At 50.8% G+C, this 17,506-nt stretch overlaps 1 protein-coding gene across 2 annotated transcripts in view; it reads right to left on the bottom strand.

The window, feature by feature from the left end:
* Window positions 1-4,276: 4,276 nt before the first annotated feature.
* B4GALT5 (beta-1,4-galactosyltransferase 5) overlaps window positions 4,277-17,506 on the bottom strand; it is a 39,760-nt gene continuing 26,530 nt past the window's right edge. For both annotated transcript variants that reach the window (XM_052788087.1, XM_052788097.1), the window contains exons 3-9: window positions 13,623-13,736; window positions 12,680-12,804; window positions 11,850-11,966; window positions 10,835-11,022; window positions 10,484-10,606; window positions 9,867-9,968; window positions 4,277-7,295 (exon numbers count right to left, since the gene is read on the bottom strand). In XM_052788087.1, the coding sequence (XP_052644047.1) occupies window positions 7,148-7,295; window positions 9,867-9,968; window positions 10,484-10,606; window positions 10,835-11,022; window positions 11,850-11,966; window positions 12,680-12,804; window positions 13,623-13,736 (917 nt within the window). In that variant the 3' untranslated portion in view covers window positions 4,277-7,147. The remainder of the gene's footprint in view (window positions 7,296-9,866; window positions 9,969-10,483; window positions 10,607-10,834; window positions 11,023-11,849; window positions 11,967-12,679; window positions 12,805-13,622; window positions 13,737-17,506) is intronic.

Genomic DNA, 17,506 nt, shown 5'->3' with positions numbered 1-17,506 from the left:
GCTTTCACTGGTAATGAACGCCTCTGGCAGGGAAGCGGGGAGAGCAACTTGGCAGGGACTCAGGCAAGAAAGCTGACCTGTGTTCAAGTAACCCCCCCGCCGCTCCTCTCAGCCAGAGAGCTCAGAGCTCCACCCGTGCCTAGTGCCAGACAGAATTACTGGCCATTGAGCTGCTGTAAACCCTGACCCTGGCTCGTTTGACCCCCCTCTAAATGGGCTCCAAACCCCAACAGATAAGCTCCGTTAAAGACAACGTATTCCATCCCCCCTCTGCCCTCGGGCTGGCTGCCGGGGGCTGTGGCATCTCCAGGCCGTTCAGTCACCTACGAAAAGTTTCCAGCCACAGAAGCAGCTCTGAATTATGAATGAATTTGCTTTGTCAAACGAAGGTCTCTGCTCAGGCTCAGGGATTAGGTCTCAGCCATGTGCTGGAGACAGTTATTGGTATCAAAGCCCCCAGCATACACGTGCTCTGTGATGGATCCCAGGCCATTGCCCCGATAACACAATTAGCTGTTTTAATGCAATCAGAGGGGCAGGAGTGCCAGGGTGAGAGTGGGGAGGCAGGAGCCTGGGTGCCTGGGAGTGATTCCTGGGCAGCACAAGGTCGGCTGCATCACCCTCCCATCCCGGGTCACCAGCCTGTCTCCTGAGCAAATGCAGATTGCAGCAGGGCCGAGATGTGGCCGCACCGACTGTACTGAGGCCATCGGTTTTACTCTGACGCTCCCGGGGAGGCACTGCCCATCCCTGACACTTCCCAGGGCAGAGCAAGGGAGGAGGGAGGATCTGCCTGGTCCCGCCGGCAGGTCGCGGGGCACCACCGCCACTCATGTTGACCCCAGAGCAAGGCACTTATTGCAAGGTGACTCGCAGTTTTTTGGTGGAGGAGAGCATTCCTGTTCGCTGGGAACCTGCCGCACCGGTGAGCAGGCGGTCCCAGTGATGTGGGTGATTGTGCAAGAGATTCCCAAATGTGCCACTGCATTAATGGCCTTTGGAAACTGCCCTACTGCCTGCCATCCCTGTGGCTCGAGACAGCGCTTAAGGAGCCGATTTCTCAACTGGATGTCCAGGCATCCCATAGTTCTCCCTGGCTGAGCAGCTCTGCCTGTTTGGCCCAGACACTGTGGCCCAACCACCCACCCACTCATCCTGTGTCCCCACCAGTGCCGGAGGGGGTGGCATCTGCTGTGTCAATGGGGTTAAAGGACCAGCCCGAGTCCCTGCTGCTCACAGCGGAGTGTTTGCTCTTGCTTCACCCAGGTGACACCGGATGAGTTACTGTTTTTTCCCCTTTTTGCTGTTTTCTTATCCAAAAGCAATTTGGCAGGCACACAGCGCTGTCAGCAGTACTGGAGAGCCTGGGAGCCATGATATGGACCAGTGCCCGTGGCCCTGCTCATCGCTCCCCAGACAGCGCAGCCTGCAAGCCCAGGTGAACGTTACCGAGCCCTGGCCTGACTCCCTCCAGCACCCAAGGGCAGTGCCCGGGGCTGGGGTCTCTCTTCACTCCCAGGGGAGCACAGGAGGGGGCTGGAACAGCCCAGGGGGTGCCCGAAATCCCTGGAGGGATGTCACTGAGGGACCTTGCTCCGGTGGCTGCTGCTGGGGGCACAGGAGGGCGCCGGGTGGGCACAGGCAGGGTGGCCAGTTGGCGAAGGGAGCACCTGGGGCAGTGGGAGACGAGATGCTAAGGGCAGGCAGCAGCGCAGCAGACATCGCCATAGCGCTAAGCTATTGGTACTGACTGTGGGAGAGGAGTGGGGGCTGCTGGCAGCCCTTGGCTGCATATGTGGGAGAGTCTTTCAGAGGAAACGGGTTTCTTGGAAGTCCTCCCCAGCAGGATTTACTAAGGGCAGCTGCCTGAGAGCTGCAGTTAATCCTCCACGACCCACCACTCCTGCTTGCCGCTCGCCTCGCCTCTTGACTACCAAGAGCCCTTCTTAAATAACGGTCAATATTGTCACAGTGCTGGCCCGTGGGAAGAATAAATATCCGGGGACACCTTGCCCTTCCCACGGGGACTGTGCCTGGAGCAGCAAACCCCAGGCTCAGGGGCCAGTGGGACCCTCTGGCCATGCCCAGTGGAGGGTCAGCACCTTTCCCTCTGCGGGGGGAGAGAGGCCAACCCGAGAGCCACAGCACGTCAGCAGGAAGCTTTGGCACGGCTGGTGACTCACAGCAGTGCCTCTCAACCCACCCACTCCCAGGAGGAAATTAGTAACCCTAAAGAGGGGGGGAAATTGCTGCAACTAGAAACTTTTAACCTAAAAAGGGCTACCTAGCGCTAGAGGAGCCTCCAAAGCCCTACTGAGGTTTCACCAAGCGTATCACTGCATGCAGCAGCCCTGCTAATACCGGGGGACACGCCAATGCCACATGCCAGCAGTAGAGCTGTGCCACGGGCTGCTGGGCAGACAGCCTGGCCCCATCCTGCCAGGGCAGATGCTGTCAGCACTCACCAGCCCCGTTCATGTATGGCTGGAGTAACTCATCTCCACCTGCCTGACAAGAGGGGCCACATCTTTTTCTTACTCCTGTCTTTAGTTACATGGGCACAGCCACCCCTGGTCCGGTCCCTATAAAGAGCCATATCTGGCAGGAAAAGGTTATGCTGCATGAATATTTTGGGGGAAAAGTCATTACATTTTTTGTGGTATTTATCAGATGTTCAGAAAAAGCAGAGCAGGTGCTCCAAAGGGGAAGGAGTAGATGCAAAGCATCATTAGCCTTGCACTTCCACCTCGTGGTCATTGCAGCACAGGGACCAGTGCCCCTGCCTCTCCCCAGCCCGTGTCGGTGCCCATGCTCACACCTCCCAGCCCACTGGGGCTGGGCAGTGCCAAAAAGATACACGTGAACAGGACATGTATGAACAGCCCCAACCTCCTGTCCAGCCTTTCTACCAGCTCCTGAGCAGAGCATCCCCCTGGGCAGGGTCTCAGGGCTGCTCCAGGCAGGCAGGGATACCCCACAGCTGCATGTGCCCCAGGATGTGCTCCAGCTGCCAGCCCAGGCCATCCTGGGCAGATTTATTGTGCCACACGGAAATGAAAGGGGGAAAGAAGCGGGAGAAAACACCCTGCTTTGATGGTTGGGGGTTTTTTATACACTCTGCAGAAAAGCTCGAGGATTTTGCAAGCACAGAAGGCTGAGCTATTTTCCAGCCTGAGCAGGGAATGCTCTCCCCCGCAGGCGTGGGCTGCTCTAGAGGAAAGCCTCCCTCTGCAGCTACTGGTTTGCAGCAGTGGCCGTGCTGGAGCTGCACTGCCACACCAGTCCCTGACAGGTCTCCTCTTGGCACCCTGCCAGCACAGCCCACACAAAAAGGGGTTTGCTCCCAGCTCTTCTTTTTGCAGCTGGCTCCGGTGAAGGGGACCCACGCACACACCCAGGACAGGGGCTGGAGGCTTCCCTGCCCTTCTCATTTTTCCTGTGTAAGGGCAACCCCAAATTTCTGCGTGTGCATCCATCTCCTCCAGCCCCTGCCCAGCCTAGCCACTGCAGGCGTGATGCAGGCAATGAAACCCTTACAGCTGGGCTACCCATGGAGGAACACAGCTGTAGGGATCCCCCCAAACTGAGGTCAGGGACTCCCACTAGAGCACAGCCAGAAGCAAGAGGCTCCCACCCTTGCTCCTGCAAGCCCAGGGGGATGCAAGGCCGTCATCCCCGGGTGGGTGGCAGCAGCTGGAAGAAGCCTGGCACCCTGCAGGCTCCAGCCGAACACCGTGGGTGGGAGGAAGCTTCCCGGAAGATGGAGAGCTAAATAAAGGCAAGGCCTGGAACAACCCAGGGCTGCCAGCTATTTATTCTAGCATGCCTGTATGCTGCATGAAAGTATTTTAAAGCTACTGCAAGGAAGCTTGTCTGTCTGCCTGGGTTTGTTGATTAAAAAATCTAATTACTAACCCTCATCACCATCATTTCCGAGCCCTGCACCAGCTTCAGCCAAGTATCTTCCTAAACCCACCTGCCCCAAAGCAGCCAGCCCCTCCATCAGTACTACACTGAAGCAGATGCTTGGAAAAAAGGCTTTAGCATATAGAGAGTAGTAAAAGCTCGGGGAGCATCCCTATCCTACACTCAATTTACTTCTGGCCAGCCCTAATGAGAAATTTCTAATCGGCCTTCAGCATCCAGGGCTCACCCTTTGCCACTCATTAACTCTTATAAGCACTTACCACTCTGGGCTTACAGATCTCACCTCCTATTAAAAAAAAAAAAAAAAGCACATGCCAACCTCTTATTAAAAAAAGCAACCACTGCAATCTTTGTTCTTGAATATGTATTTTTTACTGAAAAAATCATTCATAAATTAACAAATACAAAAATGTACAAACACATGGGTAAATAAATGTAATGACACAAAGGATTGCTTTGCTGAGAAGTGTGTGTGTGTTTTAAAACACTAGTCTTCAGTGCAAAAATGTCCCCCTGGCACCTCTTAAAAACATAACAGTAAGCTCAAAAGCCATGATGATGGAAATCTACTTTAAAGTTTAAAGCCACTTCTGATGGTGAGCAACCCAAAGCACGTGGCTGTTGCTCAGACAGTACCTCCCTTAGAGAAGCAGAGCTTTACAGATAATTAACTGTCAATAAATAGTTTTGCATTTAAAAAAAAAAAAAAAAGTCAGCATCAAACAGGACCTGCCCTCCAGCAGGGCAGACCAATGGTGTTGACATGGAAGGGGCGAACAAGTGGCCTTGTTGAATTTCAGCTGCCAGAATATGTACAAGTTCTCCTTAATATGAGAATTTTTACACCATAACAGCACATGCGCTTGACAGTATGTTTTTAACAGTTACACTTACTATACAGTATTTGACATAGCTGCTAAGATTAACAGTGCACATTTTCAGATATTCCACATTTTGAAGAGGGAAAAAAATTTCAACGCCATTAGAACAAAGGAACTATGAAGAGGGGTGCTGCTGGGGGGGGAGGCGTGGACCCTTTTGTGCCAACCATAGAGTGCATTTCTGAACAGAGGTAACGACTTTTTGTTCAACACAAGGTGCGATGGGTGTCAGGTACACATCGAAGGCTGAGGATCCCGACTAAGGTAGTTTAACACCTACTCACACACACATGCATGATTCCTGGGGTAGTGAACTTGGATTAGTTGAAATACATTCCTTGTTTGAAGCACCATTAAACAAAGACAGATTTCTAGCAAGGTCTCAAGATGAAAGAAAAGAGGGGCAGGGCAACACAGGTTCAGCATCTGAAAAGGGTCCACATGAATTAGAGATCGAGATTCAGAAGCAAAAGTCTTTATTGCTATATGCGCCATAAAAAGCAAATCCTCACCTCTGCCTATAAATAACCCGGTTGAATCCCCTTGGGAAGCGAGTTTAAAGCACATGTAAGTTCAAAGACTTTAAACCTAAGTTACAAACTTATCAGCGCTTTTCAAGGGCAGGCTCGCTGTCCTCTCATACCAGCCGATAAGATCTACACAAGAACTCCTGTTTTCTAAACTAACGTTTTCTGGATACAGGTTAGGAATGCCCTGGGCAGTCACACCCACAACAGATGTGTATGGGGATCATATGTCCACAGAACCAAGAAAACAAATGTAAACCATGAGAAGTTAAGGAAACTGAAGGCAAACAATGCAATAAAAATAAAGTACTTCAGAGGTTAAGTACCCACCATTGTTATGTATAAATACAAATTAAAAAGCAACCCCCAATGTATTTACTTTTAAGTCGGAGAGGTCCAGTAAAAGTGACTGTGTTGGTGCTGCATAAGGACTGGATTGAGTGTCAGTGGGGAGGAGAGCCCAGAGCCCAGCCTGCCCACAGCAGCTGTGGGGAAGGGGCACTCCAGTTTGGATGGGGTGTTGGACCAAACTCTCTGGTTCCCAGTCCTCATGTTTTCATAAGCTTGATTCATGCGTCCTTCATTTCTCTCACTAACCTGTGACAACCTGCCCCACCAGCTGTGCCTGCGCAAGTGCTGCCAAGTGCCAACAGTGATAACGAAGTGCACTACCTGGCTCTGACAACACTTCAGTGTGCTGCTAGATTTACACAATAAATACAACTAAAACAACCTCCCAAACTGTACCATCACATTATAGGAGTGACGGCAGGGTGCTGCCAGTCCAGGGCAGGCTTGGTGCGGCCAGCTGCCCCATCCCAAGGGCAGCACATGGGCAGGACTGATGCGAGCTCTTGAGCAATCTGCCAAGCTCACGCTTGTCATCAGTGGGATAGAGAGCAACAGGAAAGGGATTTTATTCCATATGGCTTTTGGATTCATTTGCACATCATGTTGCAAAAGTGACAGAAAGGGGAGTTTTTTCATAAATATTCCCATTTCCTCACTCTCCCTGGAAAAAGCCACCCCTGTGGTTCCTGGAATGAGTGATGATACAGCTGTATTTCTCAACCACTACATTGGAAAGTTCAGGGCCCTGTCCCACAGACATTTCTGCATATGCACAGCTTAAATCATGCAAGCAGTCTCACTGGCTTAAAAGGGAACACCTTGCACAAGTACAGTGATGCACACACAAGTGTTTACAGAATTCAGGACTAAAATGAGTGACTGTATGTAAACGTCTAGCTTGGATTTGAGCCATAGGAGAAAAATAAAAAGGGGCAATTTACACAGCATATTTACACTTACACTTCTTTAAGAAGCGAATCTGTTGTATATACTTCAAGCAGGTCATTTAAAAAACTGCACAGACATAGAAGAACGGTATCAGAAGTCATTTGATCTCCCACCAGGGCAGTTGCCGACTGAATCGCTCCCGACATTCGCCGTTGAGAAGCCAGAGTCCCTCAGGTGAGCTGCTTCCCAGAGGAGAAAGCGCATCTGAGGCGAGTCCCAGTGCCAGAGATTGCTGGAGGAGGAATGTGGAGACAAGAGCAGCAGGTCGAACCATTGTCCTGAAACCCAGAAAGCAAGTGGCAGAAAAAAGAAAGAGACTGCTGAGCTCACTGCACGAGTATCGGGCTGGATTGGTACAGCTAGGGCAATTTGTGCGTGCACTTTCAGCCTTATTCTCCAAAATACTGTGATCCTTCATTAGACAAAGTGTTGCTTGTCCTCAATAACCCTTGGAAAAGAAAGTCTAGCGTGATGCTTTCTTGGTGAAGGGCAGAGCAAAGTTATTTTTTCCTCTTAATATTCGGTCACCAGAGCCAGCTCCGGTGTCAGGTTAACAGTGATGTTCTTATACAAGGCGTCATACGTGACGTTTGGAAAGTAGTTCAAGTTATTGAGGCCATCCAGGGCTTGCCTTTCTTTCGACTTCCTCAGCAAGGCATACCTGTGCAATGAGAACCAGAGGCCAGAGTCACTTCCACATATCCCACAGAGCTCTGCAAAGTCCTCCCAATGCTACTAAAACACCTTAAAATGGTGAGTCCCAGCAGCAGTTACAAAACAACAAACTTCTGAACCCTTAATAAAGATAACCATCACATTTTCTATATTCTATATTGGTAAAATATCCCAAACTTTAGAAAATTACAGTCCATCACTTGATGAAGAGCAAAATGCTCTCTGTGCCACCAGCAAGCACTCAGCTGTCAAAACAACCTGTAACTCCTGCCTGAAGCCTGCGAGACCCATTCCCAGGAGGGGGCTGAGCTCAGGGAGTCCTGCTAAGCCCTCACCGGCCAAAACATCCCAGAGAAAAGCAGATGATGGGTGATGTGGTCCTTTCCATTTTTAAGAAACTAGACCACAAAAAAGAGCAGAACTAAATGGTTTTAGTCCGCAGGCTGGGGGATAAGGAAGTAGAACTGTAAAAATGATGGTTTGGTGAAGGAAATGGCAGCTGGTACACAAAAATAGCCTCAACCAAATTTAGGGGCAGCATGATGAGATCTAACATGTAAGGGTGGGAGGGAAAAAAAATGAAATAAGCAGAAACCTCTCAGCAGACACTGACTTTCCGCACCACAGTGCTGGGGGCCTGGCAGCACCAGGGCGAGTGGGAGCTGGGCTGAGACCTGGGGACAGAAAAAGCACCAGGGAAGGGACGTGCTGGGAGGAAGATGCTGGGTGAGAGCAAAGAGAAAAGGGCCAAAGCTGGTTTCAAAGAGGTCACAGCATCAGAACATGGGCAGGACACTTAGTGTCTTGACAAACACTTTCCTTCTCCACAGTGTTGGGTCCCCCTGCTCCCTGCTTGGCTGGGAGAAGCAGCAGGGCTTTCAGATGGCAGCAGTTAGTACTTGCTTGTGGGTAAGTGCAGAGCAGAGGGAAGCAGAAGCAGGACACAGAGCAAATCTATTGTTAAGCCTCGCCTAGGCTGGAGTCAGGCTCCAGACACAGCAGTGGAGGCAGGAGCGCTCAGCAGCACAGGTATCAGCCTCACTGGGGTGAACCACTGCCTTGCCCATCTTCACCGCAGATTCCCCCTCCCGCAGCACTGACCCACAGCTCCTGCTGACAGTGAACTAGGGCTCCTGGCTGGGGCCAGGAGACAACCAGGGAAGCATTAGGAACAAGAGCTCAATCCCACTGCACTGCCAGCCTTCCATACTTCAAGGGTTTAACTAAATATGGCTTTTTAAGCCAAAACCAACTTTTTTTTCAAGAATGGAACAAAAGCAGCATCTCTTACTGGCTGCATTCTGTCTGGCAGGTTAATGAAAGCTAGAGCTAAAGATGACATAACCTCAAATGGAAACTCCCCCAAAAATCAGTCTTCTGTAAAAAGAGGACCAGCAGATAGCTCGAATGGTATCTGCAACATAAACCCTCCTTACTGCCTTTTCTGCCAGCAGTGGCCAGGAGCCCTTCTGCAGAACAGAGCTTACACTGTCCAGCAGCTCACCACTTATAAGTGTTAATTCCTGCAGTTGTTTGTGAAAAAGGTATTTCTCCAGTTTTCTGTTGCATAGTTTTCAGAGGACTCAAACTCCACCAAGGTCCCCAGGCAAAAGAATTCAACCAACCTTCGTACTCTCCAACACGACCCTGGCTCCTGGACAAAGGGGTCAGAGCCCTCCTGGAAAGCTCCAGGGAGAATTTAGCTTTTTGAGAAAAAAAAAAAAAGACAAAATGTTCATGCAGTACTTGTGCTCCTTAGGTACAGGGCACAGTTACTGCTCCTGATGGATTTCCAAAGTCTCACAAGAGAGCAAACCCTGAATTCAGGGGCTCTGTACACTCACCCTAGTTTGGGACCAAGAGGCAGGAACAGAAGAATGGAGAGGGGTGAGCTGCTCCATCTCAGCGCTGTGGTGGAAGTGTGCTGGAGCTGCTGCCATCTCCTTGTTTGCACATACCATCACAGGATGAAACCAGTGCGAGTGTCACTCTGACTCAAACCGCTCAACACTGTCCACTACCAAAGAACAACACTGCAGGGGGACATTGCTTTTGCAACAGCAACTGCCTTCATAGTGCAAACCGAGGGTGTTGCTACTGGACTTTGTTAGTGTTCCCAGGGATACCTGATGCTTCCGCAGCCACACACCAGGAAAGTCCCTGCTGCCTTTTGCAGGCTGAGCAATGCCTCCTTCAACACTTAGATCAGGCTCTTCTAGAAACACAGAAGCTTCTCTGACATCAGGCATTAGCCACTCCTTTTGGAACATCCCCCTGGAGACACAGTACAGGCCCCCAGCCTGCTGCACTGACAACCCTCTCTTTTGGGTGGCATCCAAGCAGCTACAACCACAAAGCAAGGACCCCATGTCATAGGGATGCGGGGTATAAAACGTAGGGATGGAGGAATTCAGGCAGTGCTCTGCCTCCATCTCCCCACAGTTAGTTTCCTTCATGAGTTAAGGCTGTTACTGCCCTCAGACAGCTGCATGGAGCCTTGTACATGGTACAGACTTGTAAAGAGCTTTGGAATTCTTAAAAAAAAAAAATTACTTGCCTTCCTAGGAACTGCACTTCTCCCCGATGATGGTGGGGAATTGATTTGTATTTCCCTGTGTCTCCTTCTGGTCGAGTCACTGAGTAGCCTGCGTACTGCACTCTGCATTAGAAAGGGAAGAAATAAAATAAACAAAAAAAATTTCAATCATTGCATTTGCTGTGCTGTCAGCACTTGCCAGGGCTGCTCAGTTAGTGCGCTTGGGGCTCTGACAGCAGCTTTGCCTTTCCACCCAGCAGATAAGCTATGCAAACCTACCCACTCCAGCCTGGGCTCTGGGCACGTCACACAGCATTTGGCACCTCAAGGCTTCAGCTCAGCCGAGACCAGTTTGAGCTCAGCAGCATGCGATATTGCACACAGAGGCAATAATCTCCCAACCAGCATTTCTCTGTTTGCTTTCAACCTACTGCCTGCAAAGGCTGGAGCGGCCCCCATTTCCACTGAGCCACCGCAGCCAGGCTGGCTCTTCCCCAGCCCAGGTGAAATGGGCACAGCAAGCCCAGCGCCGGCTGCAGAGGTGACAACACTTCCCCCCCGCAGCACATGCAAAGCTTGGCTCGCAGAACCACCATCAGAAGCAGAGTTCAGGGATGCTGGCTGACCTGAGCCCATACCTGTTCCAGAGATCATCATCTTCGCCACCCCAGCCCCAGAAGGCATTAGGGAAACCGTTGATCTTCTGAAACTGCTCGACAGTCAGGCCACTCACCCCACCGAAGAACTCATTGTAAGGGAGCCTAAGTGGAGAAAAGGGGTTAAGGCAGAGCCCACCAGCGCTGCAGCTCTCCCACCTGCAATGGGGAAAGCCTGAGCTGTGAGGATGCTTTCTTCTATTTCCCTCTCATGTTCACTTTGCACAAAGCCTGAGAAGCAAACCGAGATTCATCTTCCGCCTTTTAAAAAAAATAAAATCTAACACTGCCTCCTTAGCTATTATGGTAGTGGGGAGGAAGAACAGTGCTTACAGATACATGTACTTATCCAGCTTGGCTGCAAAGTGCCTCGGCATCTGTCCGCACCCATAATAGTTACGGTCATTTTCTGGTATGTGGTCCACATCATGAAAGATGAGACAGTCCCAGTCCAAGTCCTTCATTGCTTCCCGAAAGCCAACATTGAAGAGCATGGCACGGTTAAAGGGTTGGTTTCCAGCCTAGGAGGGAGAAAGTTCCTTCTCAAGGGGAGCCCCATGCAGCTCGTGCTCCACATGTGCATTCTCAGTCTTGTCTAGAAAACTGCAGAGGGGAACCAGCTCCCACATCAGTGCCACGAAAGGAAACTATGTATTGGAACAGACAGACTAGCAAGATCAGACAAGACTTAAATATTCAAGTTACTGTGCAGGAGCAAAAATAAGGATGCTAAAGTCTTACTCAGACACTTAAAAAACAAAACAATTTTCATCAGTCTTTTTAAGATAGAGCTAAATATGGAGGTACATTTACTGGGTGGATGAAGTCAGATAGCTTAAGTGACAGGTTCACATACACATCAAATGACAGTCTTATGTTCTACATTCATGAAAGTCTTCCAGATAGTGCCCAGACAAGAAATGCATAACTCTGCTCAGGCCATTCCTGTGCCTAGGGCACGCTGCCCAGAACTACTAGAGATAAACAAAATAACACAGCATTATTTAAACTGCAACACCTGGTTCAAAGTTGCCTTTTTTTTAAATATCTCCTACAATACAGGATTTTTAAAGAAAAAAAAAAAGCCTTGAATCTCTACTTTATTTTTTAGATAAAACCAGTCATTTTGGAGCACAACTTTTAGCTGTGCCACTTTTAGGCAGAATAGGGGAACCTACACATTGCAACATGAACCCTAAACCTGCCAAAGGTTAAATGGTGTCATCTGGCAGGTAAACTCCTCGGGACACAGCGCAGAGCTACACTTGCAGCTTTGGCAGACACACTTTTAGCGCAGCACATCCATGCCCCAGCAGCTGCCACCCCAGCCACCCCAGGGCTCACTCACTTGTTCCACAACGTAAAAGGCGAACTGTAAACGTTGCCGCTGCAGCATGGGAATAAGGTGTCTGAAGAGGACAGGAAGATGCTCGTATCGATTGCGGAATGGGATCAGGATCGCCACCTGACAAGGAGAGGACATGGCTCTTACTGCACTGCACCAGCGGCTCCTGCTACCAACCAACCCCCAGGCTGGGGAGCAGGACTGGCTGGTATGGTGTTATAGGAGGAGGAAGAGCACCAAACATGGTGTCTCAGCTCTCCCACGTAGGGCTGAAACCCTTCCGACACCCACAATGTGGATTTCCTATTTACTTTTTGGGGAATTGTTGCTTTGGGGAAATTCAACGTAACCTTGAGCAGGAAGGAGACCCACAGCCCCCCCGCCCCCCCCCCCCACTGCCTCTGCCCAGCGCTGGGGACCACAGGAGTGGGGCCAGGCAACTGCTACCACACTGCCCTAAGCCACCTCCCTCTGGGGACGGGAGTCCCCAGCAGTGCCACCTTGCCTCTCTGGGTCACATCCTACCACAGACAGGGCTGTGGGGGGAGTGGGAGGCTCAGCAGTGGGGAAGCAGGCAGGCAAGCTCACTGCCTGACTCCTTAGCAGTCCCTGCAGAAACTCAGAGCTGACTCATGCATCACTAAAGCAGCCCTCGAGTTCAGCATTTCTTCCCCAGACACTGCAGCCCCCCACTTCGGAGATCCTTATATTCATTACTCTGGAGCTGCAGCACATCAGAAACATTCCCATTAATGTCTTCCCACCGCCCGCCTGGGACTCTCCATCCCCCCACACTCGGCAAAGGACACAGGGCTGCCCAGCTCCCCGGTTACCTTCCAGCGAGGCAGGCAGTCGCTCGGTTTCCAGTGGCCTCCCAGCTTGATAGAAGGGTCTTTTGCGAAGAACTGGTGGATATCCTCCATTGTAATCTCGCTCATATTTACATCAATGGGGCCCTCTGCGGAGGCAGTGGGAAGAAGCAGAAGAGCGGGTCAGGAACTGCTGTGGTCCTGGGGCAGCTCGGGGCAGTGCTCTGCTGCATCCCTGCCCGCTGCCCCAAGTGCTGCACACAGGCAGTCCTTTCTTTTCCCCAAACACCAATAAAACTGATTAAGAAACACTGCTGGCATGACTTGTAACACCACCATCTCCTCAGCAGCTGGGCTCAGTTCAGCCTTTGTGGCCACTGTTGGATGTGGCTCTCCATCAGACACCCACACGATCTGGGGCACCCCTCTATTCCTCCACACAGGTTTCCAGCAGACACAAAACCCCACACCTCAGCAGAGAGCTGTTTCCCCCTTTTAGGAAACATTTACCCCCCAAAGCCCAATTTTCCACTGCAGTATCTCTTTGGTGGAAGCACTTCTCCCAGCTGCAGCTCCCTTGGGGGGGTCCAGCCTGCCTCCCACACCAGCCCCTGCCCAGCTGTACCCGGCACAGCTCGGGGCTGGGACCCACCACCACTTCCTTCCCCTGGAAAAGGGCTGGCCGAGCCTTTTCACCGGCTCCCAGCACACAATCCCGCTTTTGTTTGTGTTTGCCAAGCGATGGGCTCCTGCTTCGGCGGGGAGACATGCCTCCAACATAGAAGGGATTAATTCGTGTGAGTGGGTAAACAATGATTTCCCAGGAGGCGGTGAACAGCACTCCCATTCATCCCCAGGTGCCTGGCGGGGAAAGGTGCAATGCCAGTGAGCCAGGGAACACCACGATGTGCCCTCCAAAGCCACGGGGAGGAGGACAGGGACACAGGGCCATCGGGATGCTACTCACTCATAGAAGGGAGCCTCTCAGGACAGGTGTGGTTGGGGAAGTAGGTAAAGTCTTCAGGAAGAAACGTTGTGGCTTGCAGAAAGGTGTCATTGTGGTTTAGATCAAGAGGATAATCTGGGGAATGCGGGGAAAAAAAAAAAAAAAGGAGAGAGAAAAGTTTACACTTGAGCTGCAGGTCTTTGTTGTTTCCAGCCACCTCCCAGTGCCACTGAGACCAGACTCCAAAGCCACCCATGGCTGAGGATGTCTCAAACAGGACAGGGGTGTCCCCATGCAGCATGAGCTGTAGACTTGCAACCCAGCTGGGTGCTCATCCCCATCCTGGGGCAGGTGGCTGCAGAAGCCCTGGCTGCCTTCAACAACACCACACCAAAGAAACCTTCACATTTTCTGGCCGAAGGAAGAATTTTGAGTGTCACCTTTAGGTATCACAAACAGCTCAAAGCACTGGAGCACATGGCACTTGGAAGGAAAAGCTACTTAGCACCTTGTTCTTGAAGGACCACAGCACAGCAAGAGGGGACATGCTCCGCCAGCAGGTCCTTTCCTAATGGGCTCAGAGAGGGAAGTCCCCAGGTGGGTCCCAATGCCAGCAAGGATTGTCAGTGCAGCAGCCTGCACAGGGAAATCCTGCTTCTTGTCCTCCTCGAAGGATCAATAAAAACTATCACATTACATGCAGCCTTTCCCTGGTTTGTATCATGCAAGAGCAGAGGAGCCCCCATGCCCCAACAGTCACAGCAGTGCCCACCATGGCTCATTTCTCCAGCCCCTCCCATTCCCCTGCACCCTTTTACCTCCTGGGTAAAACCCCTCCAGCCTGCTACACCTGTAAAAACCTCCTTAAAACATCTACATAACCATGCACTTCTGCTTTCTACCATAAAGTCACCAGCTTTGCATAAAGCATCTTCAGCCAAGCATGACCTTTATTTTAGGCACTAGAAAAAGTTCCCTGCCTGTAGTAAGGCATCAGCTGCTACAGGAAGATGCTGCCTCTCCACTTTCTCCGAGCATCAAATGTTTAGCAGAGGGTTGGGCCTTTTGGTCCCAGAGCACCCAGGGCACCAGCACCAACCTTACACCCCAGAGGTCCTGGAAAGCAGCCATTTAGGGCTGAGCCACCCAGTCCCATCACAGGCAGCTCCCAGGCCTACCAGGACAAGGAGGAGGTCTCATGCTTTCCAATTACCTTATCATGCATAGGCATTCCTGCAGCAGTGAGCTGCAGAAGCACGCCACGGGGCTGACATTCACCATGCTGATTCAAAGCAAGAGCAGCCCTGGTTTCTTATGAGCACAGTACAAACCAGCTGGTGTTCAGGCACCCAGAGACAAAAGAAGGTCTAGTGTCCCACCTGCCACCCCCCAAAAACTGCCCAAGCAGCTCTGCAAAGCCTTGGACACAAGGTTGCAAGTGATCCATCAGCAAAGTCGATTTATAGTAAGTAGCCAGATTTAAGTTACGTTACTGAACCCAGTATGAAATTCAGATTATTTTTTTTAACCAGCAGCTATAACCTTTCAAATTAAGTATACATTTAGTTGCAAGAACATATTGATCACAAAAAAGGTTTCAGACATTTTATCCTAAGAGCAATTTAATAAACCCAGAATTACAGTGTAGCAAAGTGAATGAATCTGCTAAGATTAAGAGTTAAGAATTTAAGTCATATTTAAGGATAGGGACATTTAAGTAATTGCATAGGCACAGTATATTCTGCATAGCAGAAAGGCTGCATCTAATAACCACATTAATGATATATCAAGAAAAAATAATCTAGTGGCAATTTAATCTTTCAGAGCAAAGCAGGGAGGGTTGCCTTTACCTACAAGGTCAAACTCTTTCATTTAAATCAATTGGGACAAGTCATTGGTGGCCTGATATTTCAGCTTGCTTTATTGTGCTAGTACCTACCATCACATCATTAATACTGTTTACCTGCTCAAATAAGTGGTACCCAAACTATCTCAGACTCAAGACGGACCTGTAAACAGAACCTAAGGACTTTTCAAGTATGATAGATATTATTTTGGATGTTCAATACTGCTCTAAATTTTGATAACCAGATTCCCATTAAAATCCTATCACCAGAGTGCACACTTAATACTTAGTCCAGCTGACAATGCATGGTGAAGCTCAACTCCCCTTTTTTGCATGAAGGGCTGCCTGTTTTGCTTGCGGAAGCACAGAATGGACCCTTCTTGGCTCACCAAACAGGAAACCTGTTATCACATCTATTAGCAAATGCTGAAAAAGTTATAAATTACTTCCCCATTTTAATACAACACAAAAAAAGCTAAGGGCAAAGAATAAATGCAGATGGATGGGGACAAACACACTGTGCTTGCAGCAGACCACCCTGTGCTTGGTCACCTTGCTGTTCAGGGTAGGAGATTGCGTTTTTTAAGGAATTTGCCCAGAAATTAAAGCCCCAGATCCCAGGAGGACACACACACAAGACAGCACTGCACAAAGAAATGCTCCCCTCCCAGCCCCTTGCAGGGGCACGTGATGTGTGGGAGAGGTTGCAGCTCAGAAAGCATCAGCAGCCTCCTACTTCCCAGTGCTCCCATGCAGCTGGAGCAGGGACAACCAGAGAGGGGCCACAGGGTCTTCTACTACCCCAAATTGGTTTGTGACCTGTGCCAGCTCACCCCCAGCAGCAGCACCCCTGCCCCTGCTCCGCCTGCCTCTCCTGGGAAGAGGGGAGGGGATGCAGGACGCGACACCCATTGCTGCCTGCGGGGTAGGACAGGGACAGGAGAGCCCGGGAGCTGCTCCCAGCAGCTCTGAGTCACAACGGGGACAGTCAAGGCCTTTGCTGGGTCCCTCCCTGCAGCTGCGTGAGGTGGGTTTGCTGTCCTGGCCATCACACTGATGCAGTGGCATGGGGAGGATGCACTAATCAGGCAGTGCCACCCACCCAGATCCCACCAAGATGCCCAAAAACAGAGTCGAGGAGGGAAGATGCTGATCCCAGTGTTAATATAATCCTTGCAGCCACAGCGCCACACGCCTTCCAGATGTCACTGCCATCCGTCATGCATCTGCTTTGACCTGCCTGCCAGAGAAGGTCGCCCAAGGACGGTGCACAGCACTTGTATATGTTAAAACCGCCCTTGCGGCCAGAGGTCTTGGGGCAGGAGGGGTATCAACCCATGCCTGCGGAGCTGGGATGGACCTGAGGCCCGAGCAAAGCCAGTTATTTTGGTAGCAGCACTACCAGTATTGCCGACGCTAAAGTGATAACCATTTCCCTTGTCTCCTGCAGGAGCACACAGCAGATTTCCAGAGGGCTCAGAGCCCCGGGAGCAAGGATTGCAGTGGGACAGAGGCTTGCATCGCCGCAAGCAGCAGCAGATCCATTCCTCTCGGGGGATCATCTACTTCCTCACCCTGCATCTGCTTTACTCGATGTTTCCAGTCTTAAAAATAGCCTGGGCTGGCAGCCCTAGCCAGCTTTGGTGGGGAGAGGAGGTTACCTGGGGCATCAATCTCTTGTGCAAGTTGCTAATTCCCTTCCCATGCCCATTCCCGGTCAGAGTATAGCCAAACTGGTGGCCGCACCACCCGCTCCTCAGCGGGCTGGGAGGCAAGGACACAGCTTGTATTTTTTATTAATAAGGAAATAATCTTGCCTTGTAAAACTATCAGCCCCCGCTGATGAACCCTCGCAGGGGAGCTGAGCGGAGCTCCCCAGCACCGCTGCAGCCCATGGCCAACCACACCAGCGTGAGGCACCAGTGACATGTCAAGAGGGAAGGTACATGCTCGGTGTTACACCAGCCCAAAGGCAATGCGCCTCATCCTGGCTCACACACAGCCATGTGCATTTATGCTTCGCTGTACCATATTTACACCAAAACTTGTAACCCTGTTA

The sequence above is a fragment of the Harpia harpyja genome, chromosome 1 (genome assembly GCF_026419915.1).
Source record: "Harpia harpyja isolate bHarHar1 chromosome 1, bHarHar1 primary haplotype, whole genome shotgun sequence".
Lineage (NCBI taxonomy): Eukaryota > Metazoa > Chordata > Aves > Accipitriformes > Accipitridae > Harpia > Harpia harpyja.
This window is presented reverse-complemented; position numbering and strand designations above follow the sequence as displayed.